The 27,047-nt window shown below is 37.5% G+C and overlaps 3 protein-coding genes and 1 long non-coding RNA gene across 7 annotated transcripts in view; 2 read left to right on the top strand and 2 right to left on the bottom strand.

The window, feature by feature from the left end:
- The window catches only part of LOC126911854 (uncharacterized), a 115,362-nt gene extending 114,355 nt beyond the window's left edge, over positions 1-1,007 (bottom strand). Inside the window, exon 1 of the long non-coding RNA XR_007706334.1 lies at positions 949-1,007. This is a non-coding gene — a long non-coding RNA (uncharacterized LOC126911854). The remainder of the gene's footprint in view (positions 1-948) is intronic.
- Positions 1-8,579, top strand: part of LOC118281122 (BCL2/adenovirus E1B 19 kDa protein-interacting protein 3) — a 50,417-nt gene extending 41,838 nt beyond the window's left edge. For both annotated transcript variants that reach the window (XM_050700785.1, XM_050700784.1), the window contains exons 3-7: positions 2,751-2,832; positions 4,520-4,578; positions 5,309-5,402; positions 6,482-6,585; positions 7,383-8,579. In XM_050700785.1, coding sequence (XP_050556742.1) covers positions 2,751-2,832; positions 4,520-4,578; positions 5,309-5,402; positions 6,482-6,585; positions 7,383-7,437 — 394 coding nt within the window. In that variant the 3' untranslated portion in view covers positions 7,438-8,579. The remainder of the gene's footprint in view (positions 1-2,750; positions 2,833-4,519; positions 4,579-5,308; positions 5,403-6,481; positions 6,586-7,382) is intronic.
- A 5,941-nt stretch (positions 8,580-14,520) lies between these two features.
- Positions 14,521-27,047, top strand: part of LOC126911831 (protein LSM12-like) — an 83,408-nt gene continuing 70,881 nt past the window's right edge. The window contains exons 1-3 of one of the 2 annotated variants that reach the window (XR_007706316.1): positions 14,521-14,975; positions 16,876-17,013; positions 17,540-18,721. Coding sequence is in view for 1 of the 2 variants with exons in the window: in XM_050700789.1 (XP_050556746.1) it covers positions 14,673-14,975; positions 16,876-17,013; positions 17,540-17,668 (570 nt within the window). In the remaining variant the exon portion in view is untranslated. Of the gene's footprint in view, positions 14,976-16,875; positions 17,014-17,539; positions 19,953-27,047 lie in introns of those variants that run through there. The other variant, XM_050700789.1, reaches the window with a different exon arrangement.
- The window catches only part of LOC118280928 (intersectin-2-like), a 31,603-nt gene continuing 27,693 nt past the window's right edge, over positions 23,138-27,047 (bottom strand). Inside the window, exons 25-26 of one of the 2 annotated variants that reach the window (XM_050700672.1) lie at positions 26,289-26,397; positions 23,138-24,530 (exon numbers count right to left, since the gene is read on the bottom strand). In XM_050700672.1, coding sequence (XP_050556629.1) covers positions 24,469-24,530; positions 26,289-26,397 — 171 coding nt within the window. In that variant the 3' untranslated portion in view covers positions 23,138-24,468. The remainder of the gene's footprint in view (positions 24,531-26,288; positions 26,398-27,047) is intronic. The other variant, XM_050700673.1, reaches the window with a different exon arrangement.

Here is a 27,047-nt window from a genome sequence, read left to right on the forward strand (position 1 = left end):
TCACAGTGTAAAAGGGTCATGCTTCGGCATGAATGGGCGGGCTTGACGGGAGTGATAGCACAGCCTCATAGTACAACGACGTGAAACAACGCTTGCGTTGTGTTTTGTTGTGTGAGTGAGGTTACCGGAGGCCCAATTACGCTCCTTCCCAATTCCTGATTCCCTACAACACACTACCCCGGCAACACACCTGTAACGCCTCTGGTGTCCATGAACGGTGGCAATTGCAAGCACCTAGCTTCACTGACAGACAGACTGACGGACAATTCAAATTGACGTTTCAAAAGTGCCTAATTTAGGATTCATTTAAATAAATGCTTTAACTTTGCTTACAATCAGGTGATCCGTCTGCTCGTTTACCGGCTTATACCACAAAAAATAGGTTCATGTTTATCATACAGCGTTGCTGCCCTGTCTCTGTCAAATGTGTAGTCCCTTAGTTTTTACGATACTCGCGTATAAATAGGGGTGGTGAGTGATAATTAATGTCTTATACGCTGCCGTCAAGGTCCCCCTAAACTACCCTTATTCAATACAATTTTAACTTTATAACGAAAGCGAAAAAGTTGGAAATCGTCTGTATTATGTATCATTTGTGACATCTGCCCCAATTCCCGATGAGAATCGATTGGTTTAATAGGTTGGGAGTGACAGCACTTCCATCCCCATCATATAGATGGTTGGCAGGCCACAACTGTGCGCTTCTCGCGAAACTTTCTGCCTCGCACAGCAAAACTGTGGAATGAGCTATCGTCGGCGGTATTTCTGAACATGCTCTTTTCTTGAAGGCCGTATGCCTTCAAAAAAAGAGCGTTCTCGTTTTTAAAAGGCCAGTAACGCACCTGTGTCTCCTCTGGTGTGGCGGGCGGCGCTGATCGCTTACCATCAGGTGACTCGTCTGCTCATTTTTTTTTATGAAACACGTCGGTAGACGAGCAGACGTATCACCTGATGGTAAACAATCGCCGCCGCCCATGGACACTTGAAACACCAGAGGCGTTACAAGTGCGTTGCTGGCATTTTTGGGGGTTGGGAATTTAAGGGTTGTTGTTCGGGAATTCGGGATTGGGAAGATTGGATTAATATTTGCCATCTATTCCATAAAAAAAAAACAAAAGATCAGATATAATGTCGGACATCTGCCCCAATTCCCAATGAGAATCGATTGGTTAATAGGTTGGTAATCGTAGTAACAATGACATATGATTGCATTCTACCGATTATATGTGTAATTGGACGTTTCCCTTTCATTGATGGACAATCGGGCACCATATTTTGCCGTGAACGGTATCCAGAATAGTTCCTTTCGGTTTCTCTGGGATCAAATATTAACCTGGTGTGAACCTCTTGAAAACATACAATTTCGAACAAAAACACTTTTTTTAAGGGCGAAAAATCACCCTATGACTTCTTTCTATTTGGGTGAGGCCATGAGTGTCAGACTTTCACTGACTAAAAATCACCCCGTTCCTACTCCTGCTTTTCGAGTTGGAGCCCTGGTAAACCTGCTAGGTAGTCCGCAGCTCTGGGTCGGGCATCAGCCCTACTGGGTTCCATATGGGGTGGTTTGATGGCTCTTTGAAGCGCGCACGGGTGTGATTCTGGTCACTCACACGCGTTTTTAAACAAGTAAGAGTCTGACACTCGCTCTCACCTCGTCCAAAGTGAGAGAAGCTACTGAATGATTTTCCACTCTAAAAAAAATGATCATCATTGCTTACCATCAGGTGAAATAGTAGACAAACGCAGACACATTAACAATCTTAATTACAAAAAAAAAAATATAAGTTTTTTTTTTATTTCGCAACAATAAAGTATACAATTAATTATGATTACTCGTTAGATACTTTATTTTTAATTAATTACAGTGTTGATGAACGTGCGAAGGAGTTGTCGGTAATTTTGCGAAATATCCCGTGTAATTCTTTTGTTTTTCTTCTTTATTTTTGTTAAGTACATATATGATTGGAGCTCAAGGCTGAAACACTAGGGTCTGATTGTATCTAGACTCGTTTTTAACTTGTTTTATTGTGGTGTTGTTTATAAAGTAGATTATTAATAATAACGTTGTTTTATGAGCTTGAAGATGTAAACAGAATATTATTCTAACGCCTTTTTAAACTAAGCGTCCACAGGTCCACATCGAACGCATTCCGTATGACGTCATCAGTACGCATCGCACGTAGGCATTGCCGATGATGCGGTCCGTACGATGCGGATCAGTGGACGCAGTTGTATGAGTTTCTATACGAGACAAACTAAAATCCGTTGCGTGCGATGCGTATAACCGTCCACAATTATGTCGCGATTGGTTGAATCGATTTTCATACGATTAAATGAATGATCTTATTGTTCTTTTGGCGTATTTCCATAAACTACGTTTAACAAAAACTGACTGATACTTACTTTTTTAAATCGGTTAGTATACTAAAGTGTGGGTGAGCCACGGCCTCACCGAAAACCGATGTGACACAACACTTACGTTGTTTGTCGTTGTGTGAGTGAGGTTACCAGAGTCTCAATAAACGCCCCTCCCAATCTCTGATTCCCCAACAACTCTAAAATTCCTAACTCCCAAAAGACCAGACCACTTGTAACGCCTCTGGTGTTTCCGTGTTCCGTAGACACTAGCGTTTTTACTTTTGAGCTTCAATATCGAATTAGTATATTACAGAATCGCCCTTCTGTAAAAACAAAGGTAATAAATATTTTGGCCTCATTATTAAAATCCTCTTTCTCTTTAATTGCAGCCCCAAATCACCGCCCAACAGTCCAAACCTGGAGCCTTCTACCGAAGACGAAATGAAAGGAGTATACATCAACCATTGGAGAGTGAGTATTACTGAGTATTTCTTTCAAAGTCAATTCATTTATTCCACTTATCGTCGGGGATAGTGCAAAACCGCGAATCTACCATAGGTAAAGGCCGCGTATCTGCATTTGATCTAATTTTACAGGGGCAGGTTAAAACTCTTTAATATCGTTATTTTAAGGGAATATGGCCTCATTTTTACATAGATATTTAAAAAAAATATGTTTTCTTTGTATTTATACCATAGAGTCACGTCAACAAAAAGGGTGCCAAAAAGAATCTTACGTGAAATGAACGCGAAATTAAAAATTGGCTACATTTGTCAGATACGCGGAATTATCCAATGCTAGTTACGCGGATTTGCACTATCCCCGACGTTATGTCAGCACATAAAGAAATAAATAATAGTCAATCTGTCCGTCAGTGAATATAGGTACTCGTTCCAAAGTGTAAGCTTGGAATGGAAAAGAACGAGGTATTTATAACTAGTTTCTGCCAGCAGCATTGTCCGCGTTCCCGTGTAAAGTTGTCTGTGTTTCTCTAGACCATAGTCTACCTCTGTTCCAAATTTCTACCCGATCTCTTCAGCTGCGTACTACCTAGCGGGTTTACTGGGACTCTGGCTCGAAAATCAGGAGTAGGAAAGGGGTAGTTTTTTGCCAGTAAGAGTCTGACACTCCCTCTCGTTTCGCCCAAGGCGGGAGAAGTCATTAAATGATTTTTCCAAAAAGGGGTTAGTGAAGGTGCCACGTCATGCTAAGTGACTTTTAATTAGTGACAGCATAGGGGTGAGTGAAAACGGCCATTAAGGAATTTTAATTAGTTAGGACATTTGCTTACAGTCAAGTGATAAGGATGGTCGTTAGCCGGCTTATCCAATGAAAAAAAAAGTTTTGTCTCTTCATAAGAATGGAATTTTAACTACTGGACTCGTATTAAGAAATATTTTAAGTCTTATCGCTGATATGTGCATAAGGGTGCTTTTCAATCGCTTCTTTGGTGTTTCTTTTTCAATTCGTGTTTCCCAAAAAAGCAACCATTCACAGTTCAAAATAATTTTTGTAATAACTATTGTGAGACATATTAAATTTACTAAAAATAACGGTTTACTCACGTAAATTAATGGAGAAAAACTCTACTAGCTGCAAGTCACAAGGGACTCTTCTTCATGAGCAGCAGGGTATGTCGTAGTCTGTTCTACTAGTGAAGAGTCCCCTTGTATTGAGTACTAGCTACTTTCGCGCGGTTTCACCCGCTCTGCTTGGCTCTTATTGGTCATAGCGTGATGTTTTATAGCCTATAGCCTTCCTCGATAAATGCACTATTCAACACAAAAAGAATTATTCAAATCGGACCAGCAGTTCCGGAGATTAGCGCGTTCAAACAAACAAACTCTTCAGCTTTATAATATTAGTATAGATTAAGCTCCAGGTGTGCTGCTGGTGGTCTTGACTCAAAATAAAACTGCTTGGATTCGATATTATTTAGGACTGTATTAAACTGTGAGGTACAATATTTAGATGACTGACATATGTGCGTGCGCGCAAGGTGTCGATGAGCGAGTGATAGGTGGAGGGGACGTCTGATTTGTTGTATGGCCCGATGTGACCTCAGGAACAACTTGCGACTCGAAACTAGTATAGCTTTTCTGAGTATGTTCAAAAGTACCTCTATATCCTTGTTTATATGTGACATTTATGTTTCCAGGAAGACTCCAACGACTGGGTTTGGGAGTGGAGCAGTAGGCCAGACCAGCTTCCACCCAAGTGAGTAGCAGTTCCATATCCTTAGCTTATTCCAGCCTCATAAACCGTTAGAGGCTCTTACACTCGCCTTTAGGCTTAAGTCATTCTGTCTCCTGCATTAAATTCACCGAGGGAAGCGGAAACTATCGTTTTCTTTTTCTTCTCCTCTAATAACATCTTCTGATTTATTTCGTTGCGGGATCCAAGACAGTCATTCATGTCCCTGAGACGCGCCGGACTTCAATGTTCCGGTGTTTGCATGGTTGTATCTACTGTAGATCCTGGTGCACAGGAGTTGCAGCGGTGTGGGAAGTTGTGGCGGGCTTGTCCTCAAAAAAGGCTCTTACACTCATTAGAAGATTGAAAAAAATGTGATGATGTAGGATTTTCTTCTGTGTCGTGTGTGCGTTTACAAACATACAAGTTTACATACACATGACGCCTAGGGCCTAGACCCGAAACAACAATTTGTGCGTCACACAAAGATACATACAGTAAGCGGGTTGGTGGCCAAACGCAGACTTATGATTTATCAACGCTAAAAAAACGTTGCTTCGTGCGGGAATCGAATCCGCTACACGTTGCACGTCAGCCTTTTGCCCAGCCACCACGCCAACCGTGCAGTCATAATAACTCACTCTGCGCGTATAATTAAGTCTTTGACTGCCAATAGAAAACTGTTGAAGGCAAATCCTCCGCTAACGTCGGTCACCGGTGACCACCACGGCGTTCAATGTGTTAACAAATCTAGGGACTGGCGGTTTAAGCACCCGACGACGAGTGCGCGCGGTCCACCGTCAGCCACCTCCTCCATCGAGGTGCTAGATCAGCAACCCACGCAACAGGTATGTGGAAACTTCGCTTCTTGAATCTTTCTGGTAGAAGATGTATAGAAATAAGTTAGATTATAGAAATAATATGGAAGTATTACTGGGCTTTTTTCGGTTTTTCGAAAATTTCTCAGTAGTAGCACGGAGTCTAGAAATGTGCTCGGTATATGGCAATAGGCTCACCACCTATTACATGGGACTTACAACATAAATTGTGAAAAGTGGGTGTACATTGTACAGTGACATTACGTGCCATAATTTGCTCTGCCTACCCCTTCGAAGATAAAAGACGTGACGATATGTATGTAAATAAGGTGGACAGACGGGCGGATGAGAAGACTATTTAATGGAGGTGTCCGTAAAAAAAACAATTGGGTTTTCTGTTTCCTACAATTAATCAGTTATAGGTCTGGAAAGATATACAATTTATGGCAATAGGCTCAATTATACCCTAAACACCAGAGGAGTTAAAAATGCGTTGCCGTTGTTCTTGAGGAGTTATGTACACTTCTATAAATATTTTTTTATTCGTCGTCACGTCTTTTATCCCCGAAGGTTTAGGTAGACATTATTGGATTTGTATCATTGTACAGCGGTACAATGTATACCCACTTTTCACCATTTGTGTTATAAGTCCCATGTAATAGTGGGTGAGACTATTGCCGTATACTGGGCACAAATACAAACTCCGTTCTACTACTGAGAAATTTTCTAAATACCAAAATATGCCCGGTAATACTTCGGCAGACATGATGACATATTGTCTGGACTTTAGAAGAGACTATGACCTCTGAGTTTGTTTCGGCATTTCTTCTTAGAGTAGTCGGATAGGAAATGCCGGCCTCATCTAGCTATTTTAAAGATTGACGTGTAAAAGTGTTATCTTGTAACACACATACAACTTCACGCCTTTTATCCCAGAAGAGGTAGGCAGAGGTGCACATTACGGCACGTAATGCCACTATACAATGTACACCCACATTTCACCATTTGTGTTATAAGTCCCATGTAATAGGGGGTGAGCCTGTTAATTTATAACCTACTTACAGAAATAAATATCATTTCATTTCATATTGTTATGATTAACGTCGCAGGGCCACTGCCTGTCCGTCCGTCGTTCCTGCCTGTTCAGTCGGGGCGCCATCGCCGCCGTGCTGCTCACCAACGTCGTCTCACTACTGCTCGGCGCTGGGATCGGGTGAGTACATTACTTATTCGTCCTATTGTGTACATAATTAGCGACTGATAGTGATTTGTATATGTTTACTGAGTTCCGGAGCTGCGGACTACCTAGCGGGTTTACCGGGGCTCTGGTTCGAAAAGCAGGAGTAGGAACGGGGTTTTTAGTCAGTAAGAGTCTGATACCCTCTCTCGCTTCGCCCAAGGAAGGGAGAAGTGATTAGATGATTTTCCCTAAAACTTTTTACCATCAGATATGTGCTATGCTACGTTGCTGTAGACGCGTTTGGCTTCCACCGATCATATTCATTGGTACACATAGCTCAGCACTGGTGGAAACGGACTCAGCTAATCCATGTTTTTTATATGTAAAGATGCGTGCTATGGATGGCGTCCCTACTCGATATATTCAGCATACTCGAGCTGCACATCTTCCTCGCACAGCTACATAACTTAGTATCGGTGGAAACGGTCACATAGTTTCACAGCTTAGCTATTACATCTTCGTAGCATAGTTACATAGCACATCTCTGGTGGAAAAACGCCCTTAACCCTAATTTATGCTATCCGGAACTGCGTACAACGTAATAGGTTACCGGGGCTTCGGCTTGAAAAACAGGTGTAGGAACAGCGTGGTTTTTGGTCAGTAAGAGTCTGACACTCCCTTCCGCCTCACCTAAGTCGAGGGAAGTCAATGGATGATTTTCACCCTAAAAAAAAACATGGTTTATGCTATGTAATGATAATATCTCATCTTTTTGTTTTTATTATTTATATTAATTATGCTATAATATATTTTGTCTCGTTTATTTCCAGAATGTGGCTGAGCAAACGTGGCATCCTCCCGCCCAGACTGATTGTAATCAACTAAAGCTCAAGACTGAGGCTCGAACGCTGCAAGTAAATAAAATATTTACATTACAAACATATTACTGTATACTTCTATATATACTAGCTACTCTCACTATTCGGCTCCTATAGATAGCCTTCCACGATAAATGCAACGGATCTAGAATTGGAACTTAAAACGGGATATTTACCACGTTTTTCAATATGAGTATATATTCCATGATCACGGATAAACAGTTTACCCATGATCATGGCGCTTGCAACAGTACCGAAATACATGGTAAATATCCCGTTTTAAATTCCAATTATAGTGTTAGTGACCATGTCAGTTTAAAAACATATAATGCAACGGGTGTTTCTTCAAAAATCTTTAACAATTTTATTTAAGTCTTTCTGCCACACTCAGAGTAATTTAATGGTTACTTAAACCAGTCTTTAGCAATTGTTTTCGATTGTTAAGGACCGGGTTAAGGTTTCGGTGTTTTCATGTTTGTATCTACTGTAGATCCTAGCTTACAGGAGTTGCAGCGGTATGGGAGGTTGTGGCGGACTTGTCCCTAAAAAAAAACAAATTGTTTTCGATACAAAATCGTCACTAAAGAATAATTTAAGTAATCGTAAGTGACGCTTTTAACTTTTTGTGATTATTTTGAAGAATCACCCGACTATAAGAAAAAGAATTATCAAATTCAAACCAGTAGTTTTGGAGATTGGCGCGTTCAAACCAACGTCAGTTTTATAATATGTTTGTTAAAATGTGATATTGTTATTTATACAATGCAGGTTTTGTTTTTAGTATATATAGCTAATTGTGACATGTATAGAAAAGAAATTTAATACAGTTTTAACACGCTTTTAGTAGGTCTACTTGTACCGAACTATGTAATAAAATCTAAGAATCTGAATTATACGCACCTGTGACTCCTCTGGTGTTGCGGGTGTCCATGGGCGGCGCTGATCGCTTACCATCAGGTGACTCGTCTGCTCGTTTGCCACCTATTCCATAAAAAAGCGTGTTTATAGGTTTTTTTATGAATATTATATCACAATTACCTATATATAATATTTCGTGTTAGTTTTTAGAAATGTAATACTGTTTATAATGGATGATTCGTTAGCAAAGGTTAAGCAGACGCTGTCGAGGTTTGGAAATTGATTGGTGGGTGTTTTTAGTTGAAAATTTTCATTTTCTTACTGGTCAAGTATAAAAACAAAAGATTTTTATAGAGAAGTATTCAGTTTACACCCTGTTTACAGCATGTTTAAAATTTTAACATTTGTGTACCTTTTACCGAGGCTTAGAAAAAGATGGGTGTGCAATTTAAATTAACATTCATCCAATATAAATAAGTATGAGACTGCCTGTATGTCGGTAAGGAAAGGAGGGAAGAAAGAAAGATAGTAATGGATAAAGAATACTATTAAATAAAAACAATGTGTAGTGTTTTCTAGGTCACGGACATTTTGTATTTTTCTTACATTTTTTCAAAATAAAAAACTAAAAAACAAGTAATATTTGATAATAAAATATTTGATAAATGGTAATACTACTACGTCTCCCTTCGTCAATGTTGCGTGTGTTTGTTTGTCAAAACTAGCTAAAGGTAAGTGTCCACATCGCACGCATCGTACGCATCGCACGCATTCCGTATGACGTCATCAGGGGCCTTAGTCTACTATTACAATTGTGTCAGAATGGTCGATCATTGAGCAGTGCAAGAGAGACGGAGCTATGTAGGTTGTATAGCTCCGTCCCTCTCGATCATTAAGCAGTGCAAGAGGGACGGAGTTATACAACCTACATAGCTCCGTCCCTCTCGATCATTAAACAGTGCAAGAGGGACGGAGCTATGTAGGTTGTATATCTCCGTCCCTCTCGATCATTAAGCAGTGCAAGAGGGACGGAGCTATGTAGGTTGTAAAGCTCCGTCCCTCTCGATCATTGAGCAGTGCAAGAGGGACGGAGCTATATAGGTTGTATAGCTCCGTCCCTCTCGATCATTAAGCAGTGCAAGAGAGACGGAGCTATGTAGGTTGTATAGCTCCGTCCCTCTCGATCATTAAGCAGTGCAAGAGAGACGGAGCTATGTAGGTTGTATAGCTCCGTCCCTCTTGCACTGCTCAATGATCGACCATTCTGACACAATTGTAATAGCAGACTAAGGCCCCAGTACGCATCGCATGTAGACATTGCCGATGATGCGGTCCGTACGATGCGGATCAGTGGACGCAGTTGTATGAGTTTCTATACAAGACAAACTAAAATACGTTGCGTGCGATGCGGGCCTGTAGACGCTTACCTTAAGGGGGTAAAAAATATACTACATAATTTCATTATATTTAGCGCTTGTTTCAACACCTTCATATAAATAAGTATGTCTTGTTTATTGGCCATAACGACAATATTATCTGTTATTAAAAAAGTAGTCTATCGATGCGATTGTTATGTTTCGATCTCATAAAATATTTACCAACTTTTCTATTCTCAGTCGCTTCGGTGTGATACTTCAAGTTGTTTTTATTAGAAGTCTTACTGCCATACTCAGAGTCATTTAATGCTTACTTAAACTATTCCTTAGTAACGATTTTGTATCGAAAATAATTGCTAAGGACTCGGTTAAGTAACCATTAAATGACTCTGAGTATGGCAGTTAGTACGAGTTTGTTTTACGTTTAACGAGATTGAAACGAGAGCGCGTTAGGCACTCTGATTGGTTGGTTTATTTCAGCTGGCCAATCGGAACGACGAACGCGCTATCGTTTTGATTTAGCTAAATGAAAAACAAACTAAAAATCACGGTTTACTCACGTACATTAATGGAGAGAAGCTCTACTAGTTTCGAGTCACAGAGGGACTCTTCATAATGAGCAGCGTGCGTAGACGACGACGTTGTACAGTCTATCTAACTAGTAGAGGTTTTCTCCGTTAATGTACCAGTGAGTAAACCGTGATTTTTAGTTAATTTAGTATGTCTCACGATAGTTATTATAAAACAAATTCGTACTAAAGGTACATGTTACCCACTAGCGCGTTGACAAACAAACAAACGTAACGTTTTTATAATATAATAGTTATAATGCTATCAATATTTTTATATTATCGTAGTTTTTAAGTCACTTCTGCTGTTGCCTATTTCTCTTATTGGGTTTGAAGATATTTTCGATGCGTTTTACTAAAGAAAGCTTTTGTCAAAGAAAAATGTAGGTATCTAAATTAATTATTATGTTATCAGCTTACTGTTTGACGAGGAACTCGACTAGTTTCAAGCCATGCTAGAGTAGCAGCGACAATTGCCGCGTCGTGTGTCGCGGAATGCTGCTCATGAATATGAGCCTCTAGTATGGCTTGAAACTAGTCGAGTTCCTCGTCAAACAGTTACGTGAGTAAACCGATAACATAATAATTAATTTAGTATGTCTCACGAAAGTTTAATAAAAATGTACCTTATTTGCAGTGCAATACATGCTAATCTTGAATATCTTCGAATTCAATAATTTTTAATTTTTACTCTATTCTAGTTTTTATTATGCACTAAGCATAATACGTCATAGCATTCGCCATGTATTTCATATTTAAAAAAAATGCACGTCATTTGTCTCTGTGATTTATAAAAAAAAATGCTATTTATTGTCTATGCGTCGGTGTTGCCAGGTTTATAAAAGATGTTTTCTACCAAGATTAATGGCACTCGCTTGTATGGGTTGGATATGATATTTGGCAATACTTCTCCCATCTCCTTTAATCCCTAAAAGGCCAGCAAGGCACTTGTAAGTCCTCTAGTGTTGTGGGCTTACATAGGTGGCGTTAATTGCTTACCATCAGAACCTTTAGTCATCGAAACGAGAGCACATTTCCATGCTCTGATTGGTTGCTTTATTCGAACCGGCAAATAAGAAAGCCGAATGCGCTCTCGTTCCGATTACTTTAAACGTTAAGTAAACTCGTACTAAAGGTTCTGATGGTAAGCAATTAGCGCCGCCTATGTATACCCACAACACTAGAGGACAAACTCATACTAAGGGTACAGGTGATCCGTCTACTCGTTTGCCGACCTCTTACGATATCTCCTTACATCAAATATCATATCCAAACCATATATTATATATTTGTTTCATTATAATATTAAAGGAATTTTAGTTTAATTATAGAGAGTGAATAAGAAATATGTTCTTTTTGTTTCTTTCTCTGTCTTTCGTAGAAGAATTGGCTAGATTTGTGTTCTGTACACTTATATGTTCTTGTGGTCTGTTATTGAATGTTGCATTTGTAATTTAAATTGGCTCTTTTATTGATAGATCATCATCAGTCGGAAGACGTCCAGTGTTAAATAAAGGCCTCCTTAGTCCTTTAGATAACTTAGGAAGCATGGGTTCTCTTGTGTCGTGTGTATGTTTATATAAATATGTTCACATACACGCTCACATAACAGACTTGGGTATAAAAAACGGAGCTACTAGCATTTTGTTAATTGTATGTTGTTTGAAAGACAATTTAATTACCTTTAATGAGAGTATTTCTCTATAGGGGTTCTTTAAGACGAAAAAGAAGTCAGTGGCTCCGATTCTTTGCTCCCAAATGTATTTGTAGATCACACAAAGAGTTGTTCCGTGTGATTACTTGTCGGTTGACGTGACGCAACGTGGCAACGTGTAGCGGATTAGATCTCCGCACGGAGAACTATACTTTGTGTGATCCACAAATTGTTGTTTCGGGTCTGGGTGTCATGTGTATGTGAACTTGTATGTTTGTAAACGCACACACGACACAGGAGACAATCCTAGTGTGGGGTACAATATGATCCGTGCAGTAGTTTATACATGTTGGTAATTTATTTTTTACCCAATGGTAGGAATGGTAGTTTTTTTTTATCATATTATTGATGATTTAAAAGCTCAAGTTTAAGTTATAAATGCAACTTTCAATGTCGACTACTTTATTTTACTTTACTCACACAATTTGTAAATATAATATATGTTATGTCATTTTAATCATTTCTTGTAAGGCGCTTACAATATAAGGATATATGCATTTTTATTAAATTGTGTTGTTTTATTTCTTAGTTTTGGTAGTTTTCCCTTAGTATAATATACTATGACTGCACGGTTGGTGCGGTGGCTAGGCAACTGGCTGCCGCACAACGTGTAGCGGGTTCGATTCCCGCACGCAGCAACTCTGTGTGATCCACAAATTGTTGTTTCGGGTGTGGGTGTCATGTGCATGTGAACTTGTATGTTTGTAAACGCACACCACTGTACAGGAGAAAATCCAAACGTGGTGCAACGTTTAAAAAAAGCTATTACTATACGATGACTATACCAAAATAGGGTATTTGGTCTGTCAACAGAGTGCCAAGCACAAATAACTATCGCATTCGTAAAGTAATCTTATCGAGACAATGAAACGTCATGAGACATTAAATTACACTGTAAAACTCTGTGTGACAGCAGTTCCATCACCATCATATTGATGGTCGGCAGGCCAGAACTGTGCGCTTTTCACAAAACTCTCGGCCTCATACAGCAAAACTGTGGAATGAGCTGTCGGCGGTATTTCCGACCATCATCATCATCATTATCATCAGCCGAGAGACGTCTATTGCTGAACAAAGGCCTCCCCTTAGTCCATTATACGACCATTAATCCATCAGAAAAGAGCGTCAACATAAAAACCTTATTGCAAAATGACAGCTTAATTTTTTACAGCGGCAACATTCATTAAACTGTCAATGTCACAAAACGAAACGTCAAATTAAGCAACGCCGCCGTTTTCAAAACGATTTTGGTACCGAGTTGTTTTTTTATCGAAATTTTATTGTAACAAACAAATTTAGTGGTTGGCAGGACGGCAATATGTCTTGGAAAATGATAGTTTTTCTCACAACTGTGTTACATCTGTTAATTATCAGTATAATCGTCTCGTATGCCACTTATCATCTTACTGAAATTTCAATGTGATTCTTTGGAAGCTGAGCGTCTTAGACAAGTAGGTATAACGTATATTTCGCCATAGCTATTATTGGAAGTGAGTGTAACAGCTCACACATAGGATCCACTTAGGTCTAAGTCAAATTTTCGTGGTTCCTTGACGACTGGGCTTTTCCAAGTTGTGCAGTATCTTTTGTACCTTAAGACTTAAGTCGTGCAGCATTAAATTCACCGAGGGAAGTGGAAACAATTGTTTTCTTTGACGGATCACCTGATGGTAAGCAATCGTCGCCGCCCATGGACACCCGAAATACCAGGGGCGTTACAAGTGCGTTGCCGGCCTTTTAGGGTTTAGGGAATCGAAGTTTGGGAAGATTGGGAAAGGGGTAGTTGAGCCTCCAGTAACCACACTCACACAACGCAAGCGTTGTTCACGTCTGTTTTCGGTGAGGCCGTAGTATCTCTCCAGACGAGCAGGCACATCCGTGCTGAAGCATGGCTCTCTCACACTTCAATATAAAGATTAGAGACCTTTCTGTCCCGGTATTTAATAAATTAGCCAGTTATAAATGCCAAGAAAGAAAACTACATTTTTGCGCTGAGAGAGGCAATTTAAACTAATACATTTGTCTCGAAGAAGTATACAGAAACTGCAGCCAACAGCATTTTGCTTTGAAATAAATGTATTTGTTTACGTTTGATTTTAGATATTTCCATCTGGCAAACTTCAAGTGAACAATCGGGGGTAATTACTGTAAGTAATTATTCTTATTTTCTATTCCTATCAATAATTGGTACTGTGGTATTGCTACCTAATAGATAATTATGTTGTAATAGTTTAGAGTAATATTTAAGTAAAAGTCTATGCAGCTAAAACCGCACAGAATGATACTGATATCAGCATAAAATACAAATATATTAGGTTTTTACATTGATTATTTTGATTTTTAAATGAAATCCTGTAGTGATTGTGTTATAGTGCTTAAAAAAGATATGATATCAAGTAATTTTAGTCTTGATTCATTTTTATTTTATAGATAAAATCACTTAATTAGGGCATTTCACAAACGATCAAATAAAGTAAATTAATTATTGGTTTTAAAGCCATAAACAAAAAAATATAGCATTATACGTTGCACTGAGCGCAACAAAACGCAAAACCATAAACTTCAAAATAAAACAATGTGATAATCTGTAGTCTGCACCTGTCAAAGTTTCAATGGCGGACGTCCTCATATTCTGATCGCAACAAACATATTTATCACGTTTTTAACCAACTTTAACGCTACATGAATATATATTCCACCGTAAAAACAACATAAACGGTGAACAATGTCCACTGTGGTGTCGGACTGTTTCACAATCGGCAGTATAGTTGCGACGCGGACGTGTTACAATGAAAATATTGAGGGAGAAGTTCTAGCTTTTGATCCTCAAACTAAGATGCTTATACTCAAATGTCCGTCTTCGAGCGGTAATCCTAAGCGTCACGACGTAAATATTGTGAATCTATCGTTGGTTAGTGATGTCCAAATCAAGAAAGAAGTGACCACGGCGCCCGAACCCCCACAATCTCTCAACTTGCACAGATTAAACACACGAGTCCGCAATTCAATAGAGAATAAGAGAAGATTAGTGAGTATACAACCTCCTTTTTTGAATACAGAACATTCTTTTTTTAATTTCCGCGGTCTTTTCTTCATTATGGTGGTATTTGGATGATGAAATCTCTTTGCATTTGTTTGGCCTAATTATTAGACTTTCGTTCAACTTTTTACTTCTTATTGCATGTAAAATACTGAAGCTTATAACTGTTATCAGTAATGTGTTGTTGAATGCCCATATTTGTGTTTAAAAACTAGTTTTAAGCTAGACTTTCTCTTTCAAAACATTTTTTTTTTGTATGAACTAAGTAGCCTATTTCAGGATGTTTGATAACTCTATTTATTATGATCTTTCTTTTCTAATATAAAAGAATGGTTTTAGTCCTTTCTCATACAATTTTCTCATTAAGTCTGAGTAATTTAATGGTTACTTAACTCTGTCCTTAGCAATTGTTTTCGGAACAAAATCGTTACTAAGTAATCATTAAAATATGTCTCTGAGTACGGCAGTTTGCCAGATTCGTTAAGTCAGTATTTTATCTGTAGCAAACCTACTAGGTGTGATACCGTATTCATAATTCAATATTTGTTATTAGATTTTTGGAGCTTGTAACAACAATAGATATTGGTCTATGTCAGAAAGTATGTTAAGTAATCAATACAACTTGACTACACTGCCTGGTGCAATAGTTGGGCAAATGGCTGCTGCGCAATGACTGTGTAGAGGGCTCGATTGACAGTCAACTCTGTGTGATATAGGCTCGAATAAAACAACTAATCAGAGCACCAAACACACTTTCATTAAATGTAAAACAAATTCATACTAAGGCCGTGGTTCCACTAACGCGGAGCAAGATGGAGAGGAATTTAGCAGTGCACGAATTAACCAATCACTATACTCGAAATTTTTTCCATTAAAGAGGAGCAAAGGTTTCGAGCATAGTGATTCAGGGTACTGTGTTCAGCAATGGATGTCTTATGGGCTGATAATAGTTACACTGATATTATAGCTGCTGACTAGAGTCATAGGATACTTTATTGATTAAAATTAAAATACGTTTTACTCCCATAATATATTAATGGAGAAACCGTTCGATCGCGTTTAATCGACCATTAGTCCAGTCGATCGTGGGATATATAAATAAATAGTCCATATTGCGCAACGTAATTACTAACTACTACAGCGTCATCCTATACAATGTGATAGGGGCGGGACTTCTAACCCGTTAAGGCTGAGTTCTACATCTAATTTTATTGACAAAAAAAAAATAATATGGGGGGTTGACACCCTAATTGAAAATATTGAAAAATAGTGATTTTTTCGGTAAAAATAATTCACAAATGATTTTTTTTGTCACCAAAACATTATCAAACATATGAAAAAAGTAATGAATTAGTTAGCCAAGGTTATTAGCTACCGTTTGTCTTTTTTTTTTGTTTCTACGACGCATACAACCTTCGATATCAAAAAAAGTAAAAATAATGTTAAAATGGCCATAATTTTTAGGGGAGGGGATTCGACCCCTTCGACCCCCGACTTTTGTCGATAAAATTAGATGTAGTACTCAGCCTTAACGGGTTAGAAGTCTCACCCCTATCACATTGTATAAATCATTATTCAATCACTGTTCCGTCACAGTATTTATTCTTACCTAAGATTCTCTATTCTACACAGTAAGTCTTTTGCTAAGACTGTTCAGTAAAAAATATTTTATGATTGTGACTATGCTGTTTCATTTAAGATTTCAAGAAGTATGTAAGTGGTAGATCGCACAGGGTTTCGTTAGTAAACAGTAGATCTTATGTCTAATCAAGTTGGCCACCCCTGCGCTAGGTAGTCCGCAGCTCCGTATACTTTTTATCCTACGGGAACGCGTTCAAAGCCACTGCCAGAAGCTATTGTTTATTAAAATTAACATCTTCCGTTGCAGGTGTCAGCATTATCAGCATGTCTGGACCCGGAGGGCCAGCGGCTGTTCATGGCGATTGCACGAGTCATCGACGACGTCTCCTGGGCTGGGCAGAACATCCGGGTCTACAATGAAGTTATAATCACTCCTCCTTACAAGGTATTTGACATAACATAATTGACTGTAATGTTATTTATAACAGAGAAATTAGCAAAGAAACAACTACCACGACACAAGACAATCCTAAACTCTGTGCTGCTACTACTGAGAAATTTTTGTAAATCTGAAAAAAGCCTAATAATATTTTGCCCGACCCAAACCCAAAACCCTTTGTCGGACAGAGGGAGTGGCTAGTCTTACATAAATTGATTTTATTACTATGGTTAAGTGTGGGAGAGCTATGCTTCCGCACTGCTGGGCCGGCTCGACCGCAGTGATACCACAGCCTCACAGAAAACCGACGTGAAACAACGCTTGCGCTTGATTCTGGTATTTGCACGGAGTCTGGTATTGTACCCAGTATGTGGCAATAGACATCATCATAGACATGGGACTTGTAACACAAATGGGTGTACATTGTATAGCGGCATTACGTGCCGTAATGTGCACCTCTGCCTACCCCTTCGGGGATAAAAGACGTTGCATATATACTAATTAATACTAAAACAAACCCCATCTCTTTCAGGTTGACAACGTAATAGGCGAAAAAGACTCTAAACCATATAATTACATAAAGAAATTCGTGGAACGACATTGGCGCGATCACCGTGATTACCGCGATCATACAGCGCCCAACTCAAGCCAGCATCAGTAACACTATATAATATATTACTATTATACATACATATATATATCTTATATATATATCTATATAACTCATATATAAAGACGCTGTTTTTGAAATTCATAAGTCAAAAAAGTCAAGAGTTAAAATTATTTATGTCAAATAGACCAGGCAATTTTGAACGTCAAAGCAAATATAATAATATTAATAACGTCTGTCTGTCGGTCAGTACTCTAGTGAAAAAATTGTGAAATAAAAATTATGCTACTTCCGCGCGGTTTCACCCGCTCTGCTTGGCTCCTATTGGTCATAGCGTGATGTTTTATAGCCTATAGCCTTCCTCGATAAATGCTCTACCCAACACAAAACGAATTATTCAAATCGGACCAGTAGTTCTTGATTGGCGCGTTCAAACAATCAAACAAACTCTTCAGCTTTATAATATTAGTATAGATTTGTTAAATAAATTGCATCAAAATCCGTCGTGTAGTTTTAAAGATAAATCTTTTCAGTAGTTATTTCAATGTCCGTCTTGTAGCTTATTTTAAAACATTACACAGGATTTTTTTTTTTTGTTACGGAAACAAATACTTTCGAAGAAATATCGATTTGAAATATCGCGTGACGTCACTTTTATGTGCGTCTTCTTTTATAAGTAGAAATGACGTAACTTCCTTCCTAACTCCTAAACTTTGATTCGTTTTTATCTAAGTATTGTTATCTTATATGACGAAATAAAAAAAATACTTGTCTAATATTTTTTCATTACCTAACTGACGGACTAAATAGATATTTTAATTTTCATACCCCGTCATCATCCCATTTGTTTTGAAATTTCAATAACAATAGGTTTTTTGTGAATTTCAAAAATATCGTCTTTATAATATCACATCATTCAATTCAATAGTAGCTATTATTTGTATTACTATCAAAATATATATTTGTTTTATTAAAAAAAAACAATTGGTTTTATATTATATATCGTCATGAGCTAATGGTAACATGTAAACAGTGACTTGTGTAGTGTAGAGATTGTCCAGTCAACTGATGGTAGCGTGGACTGTCCAGGCGATACGTACTTAGGTATATAATATAAAATTATTTGAATTTTAAATACATTATTGATACAATTAAAATATTTAGTTTCAAAAAAATACTTAGTTTATTTTAGTTTTTTTGAAAATTCATCGTAGTAGTTTAAAATGTCCATATTTTTAATATGGATGATTACTAAATAGGTATTTTATTCTACCATTTACCCATTCTGGGTATAAAAAGTATAAATCTAATCATATTTTATTTGTATCAATATAATTCGACCGATATATATTATCATAATTTGAATATGGCATGATATTCTAATACTTAAAAAAAAAAAACATTTATATGGGATTAATGAAATTTGACCAAAAAATTTAACATCTTAAAATATCATGCAATATTCATATTTACTCAAAATTTTAAACAAATATCAGTTTTCATCGCACGCAACGGATTTTAGTTTGTCTTGTATAGAAACTCATACAACTGCGTCCACTGATCCGCATCGTACGGACCGCATCATCGGCAATGCCTACATGCGATGCGTACTGATGACGTCATACGGAATGCGTGCAATGCGTACGATGCGGGCCTGTGGACGCTCCTTTAAAACGTGAAAATTTGATGTTTTTTTTTGCCTTTTCAACATGAAATAAATATATATAAATATGTTTATATATATATTATAGAAATTATGTATTTGTCGGAAAATTTTAGTTTTTTTTCTTTTTTTCTTGTTTTTTTTTATACGGACTCCAAAAAAATTGTTTGTCGTCGGCTTTAGTTTAGTGGTGATGTTCAATTTTGAAATGGTTATGTTTTTTTTTCGTGTTTGTCAAGTTCCAATGGTTTTCTTTTTTTTATCAATTTTTTTTTCATGAATTTTTTGTCGATTTGTTTTAGATTTTTCAATTTAACTTTGTTTTTAACTTGTTATCTGTCTCGTTGATTGTGTAGTTACAGGGTTACCGAGCGTAAAGTGTCTTGGGTTCGATTCCCGAGCAGGGCATTTTAGATGCAATTTTTTTATGACAACAACTTTGAAATGCCCTCTATTACATTACTGTAAGGTATCCTTCTATTAAATCCTGAATTTTAATGTTTTTTTTTCTAGTAAATTGTAAAAATCATTCAAAATTGAACGCTATCACTAAGACTATAAGATTCACATCCCGGTACGGTTTGGAGCAAGTATATAGTATATAGTATTTATATAACTACTGTTGGAGTAAGAATTAGTGAAAAAAAATAATTAAAAAAATTAAAAAAAGGATTTTTTTGTTTCATTTTTTTGCCTTCCTCTATCGATGAGAGCGTTTTTTTTATGGAATAGGGGGTAAACGAGCATTCGATCAGGTGACCCTGATGGTAAGCGATCAGCGCCGTCTATGGACACCCGCAACACCAGAGGAGTCACAATCGGGCTCGGGCTTTGAAGATACCCAAGTTATACCCATCAGGAAACAGACTCCGGCAAGGAGTTTCACTCCCTAGCAGTTCGCACAAGGAAGCTTGAAGCGAAGCGCTTCGTGCGAGTGGGTGGGATATCTACCATGAAGCGATGACGCCTCGCCGATTGTCTTGTGGTTCGATGATGGAAAGGACTAGGGGGAATCAAGTTGTGCAATTCCATTTGGCGTTCGATTCTATCATTTTCTGTCTACCGCAATGGGAGACAGGCGTGACAATATGATAATATCTCTGCTCTGCATCGCTCCTATGATGATAAGTCTCAATATCACAAACAACAGCGAGTGACAGTCCACTGCTGGACTTAGGCCTCCTCTACATAAGAGGGTTTGCCATAATCTCCGCAGGCAGGCGGGTTGGAGATCGCAGTGCAAAAGGTTCAGGTTTATCAGAGAGCGCACTCGTTGACCACCCGTGGACCACCTCTCGAAAAAAGTAGTTGCTGAACGGAGAGGCGGTTCTGGTCGGGTACCGGGTAGTTCTAATGAGCAAATACCCTATACCTTTAGTCAGCTTTTACGAGACGCCGGATACGCTCTATACTTACCTGGAAAATTATTATTATTCAGATATACCTACTTATATATTACGAGCAATCTACCCATCACATACTTTGGGAGTGTGTTATTAGAACTCGAAACGGGATATTTACCATGTTTTTCTATTTCTATGAGTTTCCGATATTTCGGCACTGTTGCAAGCGCCATGATCAACTCATAACAATAGAAAAACAGAGTTCAATGATAGTGTTAGTGACCATGTCAGTTAAATTTTGGAGTGTGGTCTTTGGCATTGTGAGCGTAACACTATGTTGGATAATTTAATTGTTTCATCAGGTGTATTACATGGACCTTGTGGAGTCTCGAGCAAATTTCCGTGAGTTTAGGCGTTTTGCCATACCTATTATTGGAAGCAAGTATAACAGCTCACACATAGGACCCACTTAGTTTTAAGTCAAATTTCCGTGATGCTTGGTGACTGGGCTTCTCCCAGTTGTGCAGTTTCTTTTGTGCCTTAAGGCACAAAAGAGACTGCACAACGGCTTCAGTCATTTTATCTCTTGCATTAAATTCATCGAGGGAAGTGGAAACTATTGTTTTCTTTTTTTTTCTCCTCTAATAATATATTCTGATTAATTTCGTTGCGGGATCCAAGACAGTTTTTCATGTCCCTCGGACGTGCCTCTCGTGAACTTCAGTGTTCCGATGTTTGTATCTACTGTAGATCCTGGTGTACAGGAGTTGCAGTAGTATGGGAGGTTGTGGCGGGCTTGTCCCATTAAAATACTGATATATATAAGATTTTATAAATAGAACACAGCTCCATATACCTTGACCACAGAAGAGCTGTAATGTTGTAGGTTGTCTAGGAATGTTACGGACATGCGGCGCGGCTGTTATAATGCCGTATTTGTAAAGAGTGTTCAAATTAACTCAAAGAGAATAATGCACTTTTTGGCTTACCTACTGGGCCTATTTCGCTCATTTTTCGTATATCGTCAGTCAAGATGATAACTAATATGTGGTTTAAATTAAGTCATAAGAGGTTTCCCCATACGGTATAGAAGGTAAATAAAATAAAAACACGAAATCAATGATTGTAACATTTATTCCTACCGCAATCGACTACTGATAACACGATTATTGGTTCATAACATTATTTTGTAACATTAGGTGATAATAATAATATAATGGCAACACTCTGCTGGCAAACACATCTATAGAGCATTTAAAATAGATATACAACAACACAAGTACTCTTCACTACATAGTATAAAACAAAGTCGCTTTCTCTGTCCCTAAGTCAGCTTAAATCTTTAAATCTACGCAACGGATTTCGATGCGGTTTTTTAATGGGTAGAGTGATTTAAGAGCAAGGTTTATATGTATAATACATGCATAATATATCACCATTGCACCCATGCGAAGCTGGGGCGGGTCGGTAGTAAATTAATAATTACCTATTTTTGCACACAAGATGATGCTAGTTAAGTTTTTTTTTTTGAGAGAGGAGAATATAATTCAGTGACTTCTTTCGCCCTTGAGCGAGGGGAGAGGGAGTGTCAGACTCTTACTGACAAAAACCAACCCTACTCCAAGATCTTAGAGCCGTAAGACATAATTTATTTTATAACTGATTTTTAGTTACTTTTTTCACCTATACACTAACAGCCGCACTCAGAGACATTTAATGATTACTTAAACTATTCTTTAGTAACGATTTTGTATTGAAAAAAATTGCTAAGGACTAGGTTAAGTAACTATTAAATGCCTCTGAGTGTGGCGGTTAGTACGAGTTTGCTTTACGTTTAAAGTAATCGAAACGAGAGCGCGTTCGGCGTTCTGATTGGCCGGCTCGAATTTTTCGTTTAATGTAAAGCAAATTCGTACTAAAGGTACAGGTAACTGTGCAGGTATCTTGGGGCAAGCTCCACAAACATTCAGGTATTAAAAAGTACATAAGAAACTACTGAGAACCGACTGTTATATGCAATATATTGTGTCATACGGCTATGGGACCTTCACATCAACATCCTATAAGTGTCCACTGCAGACCAAAAGCCTCTTCTTACACAGAGAAGGATTATAAAAAGTTTCTTCGGGAAAGTTGTTTGTAATCATGAGTACAATCACGTGTTTAAATATCGTTCACTAATTACCAGTCACCCTATATACCATGGGAAGGGCGGGACTTCTATTAAATTCTATAATATTTTAAATGCTCTACGTAACATCAACGGCTAGTTAAATACTAGAAGTGCCTGATAAATTTATCTAATAGATAGATTTACTAATTCGAAGCTAGGTTTAATAACCAAAGTATTTGTTGATTGGTTTACTCTAAAAATACAATAGGGTAGATGACTAATTTCAATTTCAATGTCCGTCTTGTAGATTATTTTAAAACATTACACACGTATTTTTATTTTGTTATGGAAACAAATACTTTCGAAGACATATCGATTTGAAATAACATCTACGTGTAAAAATGTACCTAGAAGTGACGTTACGCGATATTTCAAATCGATATATTTGTTTTCGTAAGAAAATAAAAAATACGTGTGTAATGTTTTAAAATAATCTACAAGACGGACATTGAAATAAAAATTAGTCATCTACCCTATTGTTATAATTCGTTTGGTGAAATTAGGATTATAGTTTTAATAATTAAAATAATAATAAGTATAGATTACTGCAAATCAAATTACAAATCTATTTTTTGTCAGTTTGTTAACACATTGAACGCCGTGGTGGTCACCGGTGACCGACGTTAGCGGAGGATTTGCCTTCAACAGTTTTCTATTGGCAGTCAAAGACTTAAACGACTTTCAATTTACCATATACGAGGATTCCCGATTAGTTTCAAGCCAAATTGGGGCTTGTAATCTTGAGCTGCGCGAAATTGAGCATTCAACTTGTTATTGATAAAAGGCTTGACGTTGTATGTACCTATGTATGTGTAAAAAATTACTTTATAGATAACTTTAAACAGCAATTAAAATTTTGAACCATTTAATATTTCAAACATTCAATAATTCGAAATATTTGAACAGTCCTTTTAGTTTCGAATATTGCCAAGAGTCGACTGTAATTTGATTTGCAATACTCTCTAACAACTTAACATTCCCTAAAACAATATATTAAAAATAATATTAAGTTTTACAATTGTTCGTTTAAAAAAGCTTTACTATAGTGAAATAGCTTAAGCTTTTTTTTTTAAATAGATTATACAGTTGTGCTAATATGGATTTTAAAAGACAAAATTTAACTATGTTTCATATAAGCACGGGTATATTATTAATGTATTTTATATACTAGACAAGTGCTCATTAAAACCATTTTTTTTATGGTATAAGCCGGTAAACGAGCAGACGTATCATCTGATGGTAAGCAATCGCCGTCGCCCATGGACACTCGAAACACCAGAGGCGTTCCAAGTGTCAAAGATTAGGAATTTAAGGGTTGTTGGGGGATCGGGGTTTGGGAAGATTGGCAAAGGGGGATTAAGGATTGAGGAAAGGGGTATTGGGGATTGAGGAACGGGTAGTTGGGTATTGGGTATTAGAGATTGGTAATGGAACATTGGACATCATAATCTTAATTCTCGATTCTCAATTTATTGAAAAAGATTAGGGATTGATATTATTACGAATAACTAAATAGTATATACTATACACAAGCCTTTGCTTAATCGTAGTGCAAGGAAATAAATTTAGGCTTAAATAAATAAATAAATACTATAAGCACTTGCCTAGGTGATTAGGTCCTAAGAATGCTAAACAATCTAGATTACAATATTAGTATGACTAAACGAAGCATTTAGTTGACTAATTTTGTTACGTAGTTGCTTGGGAATAAGCCAGTCATTCCTCGAAGTTCTCCTGTAAAAAAAACAAATATTAATTATAATTTTTATAATAATTATCGTGAGACATACTAAATTAACTAAAAATCACGGTTTACTCACTGGTACATTAATGGAGAAAAGCTCTACTAGTTTCGTGTCACAGAGGGACTCTTCATCATGAGCGTCGCTCAGCGAAACTAGTAGAGCTTTTCTCCATTAATAATACGTGAGTAAACCGTGATTTTTAGTTAATTTATTACAATATACCTAATTTATAATCATAGCAGAACACATAAATGTCTTCACTCTTAAGTCTTCTCGCGGGTGTCGTGTACCCGACTAAGTGACTACACATTTGACAGAGACCGTGCAGCAGCGCTCTCTGATAAACCTGAACCTTTTACACTGCGATCTCCAACCCGTTCAGGTTTATCAGAGAGCGCTGCTGGTCTCGGATAAACCTGAGTCCGGTCTCTGTCAAACGTGTAGTCTCTTACTCGAGTCTACTATACCCGCGCAAAGAACAGTGCATGTAATAAAGGATTATAAAATTATCAGTAATAGCGTGGAGTCTAGAATTGTACCCTCACCCCATATTACATGGGACTCATAACATAACGGGTAAAAAGCGGGTGTATATTATGTATAGGGTGACTGGTAATTAGTGAACGATATTTAAACACGTGATTGTACTCATGATTACAAACAAGTTTTCCAAAGAAACTTTTTTTTGTATAGTCATTAGTTTTATTTTTATTGCAATAACAAAACAACATATTGATACGAGCGTGTGCTTTCGCATGCTCAGCTGTTAGCAGTGAGGCGCCCGCGCGTATTTTCTAACTTTACGCGCGCATGCTAACGATACCGAAAAGTTTCTTCGGGAAAGTTGTTTATAATCATGAGTACAATCACGTGTTTAAATATCGTTCACTAATTACCAGTCACCCTATATCTGCACCACTGTCTACTCCTTTAGAGAAGCTGTTAATTTACATAAAATCTCTCTTGCAGTCGGTTAAAGGTTGATTACTGTTTCGCTACTTATTAGTAAGTTAAGCAAGAAGGATGTTTGTTATATGTTATTTTCATGCATATACATATAATATACTATACATAGATTATTTATAAAAGTTAATAATTTAGGGGTTCTGGAATGATCTTATTCAAGGTCAAAGTCAAGATTTTAAAGTCAAAGTCAAAATATTCAAAGGCTGAAGTCAATTACTAACACTAGTTTTTAAGATTTTTGTTATTACTAACATTTATGGACACAATACGTCTGAAATAAATGAATTGAATTGAATATTTACAAGTCAAAGTCAAAATATTTAAAGATGAAGTCATGATTATATGGTTGAGCCCAAATTTTCACAGGATAAAGTCAAGATTTTAAGATCAAAGTCAAAATATTCAAAGGCTGAAGTCAACATATTATGGAGATGTCAAAAATATTCAAGGTTAAAGTCAAGATTTGAAAGTAAAAGTCATAATATTCAAAGCTGAGATAAGTCAACAAATTATGGTCAAATCAAAATATTCAAGGTCAACATTATATTACTTAGATCAAACTCGAAGTCAACAAGGTCAAAGTCAATAAAAGTCAAAATTTCGAAGCTCAACGTCAATATTTCAAAGTCAAAGGACATATTTTTTTGTAAATAATTTACGTCAATATTTCAAAGTCAAAGGTCATATTTTTTTCATAAAGATCTACGTCAACATTTCAAAGTCAAAAGTCAAATTATATTAAAAGATCACCCAGCGCCCCCTAAACACGTATGTTAGTTACCTTGCCACCACGCCGGGTCTTGCGAGCGGTCAGTGACGGCGATTATGTCATCTTTTTCGAAACTTAGCTCATCAGCGTTTTGTGCGGTATACGGATACAGTGCGATTACCTGCAATTCATTATTATTTAACTCATCTATACTAATATTATAAAGCTGAAGAGTTTGTTTGTTTGTCTGAACGCGCTAATCTTTGAAACTACTGGTCCGATTTGAATAATTCTTTTTGTGTTGGATAGCGCATTTATCGAGGAAGGTTATAGGCTATAAAACATCACGCTATGACCAATAGGAGCCAAACAGAGCGGGTGAAACCGCGCGGAAGTAGCTAGTGGTCAAACATTCAAACGTCACTCAATTTTAAGACGCTCTCAAATATAGTTCTGTCCCTACAAATTCTTTGTAAATGACAGAGATAGCACGAGATTTAAGTACAAATTAAATTTGAGTAGCATTTCAGTATTCGGGCGTCAGTCAGCTAAATCCACTAAATTTCAAGTGTGGGAGAGCCATGCTTCGGCACGAATGGACCGGCTCGACCGGAGTGATACCACGGCCGAGCAGAAAACCGACGTGAAACAACGCTTGCGTTGTGTCATCATCATCATCTACCTAATTTTCGATCCCAACCCTCAAAAATCTGGCAACGCACTTGTAACGCCTCTGGTGTTTCGTATGTCTATGAGCGGCGGCGATTGCTTACCATCAGGTGATCCGTCTGCTCGTTTACCGGCTTATACCATAAAATAACTGTGGTGGAC

Source organism: Spodoptera frugiperda, chromosome 19 (assembly GCF_023101765.2).
Source record: "Spodoptera frugiperda isolate SF20-4 chromosome 19, AGI-APGP_CSIRO_Sfru_2.0, whole genome shotgun sequence".
In the NCBI taxonomy this organism is placed as follows: domain Eukaryota; kingdom Metazoa; phylum Arthropoda; class Insecta; order Lepidoptera; family Noctuidae; genus Spodoptera; species Spodoptera frugiperda.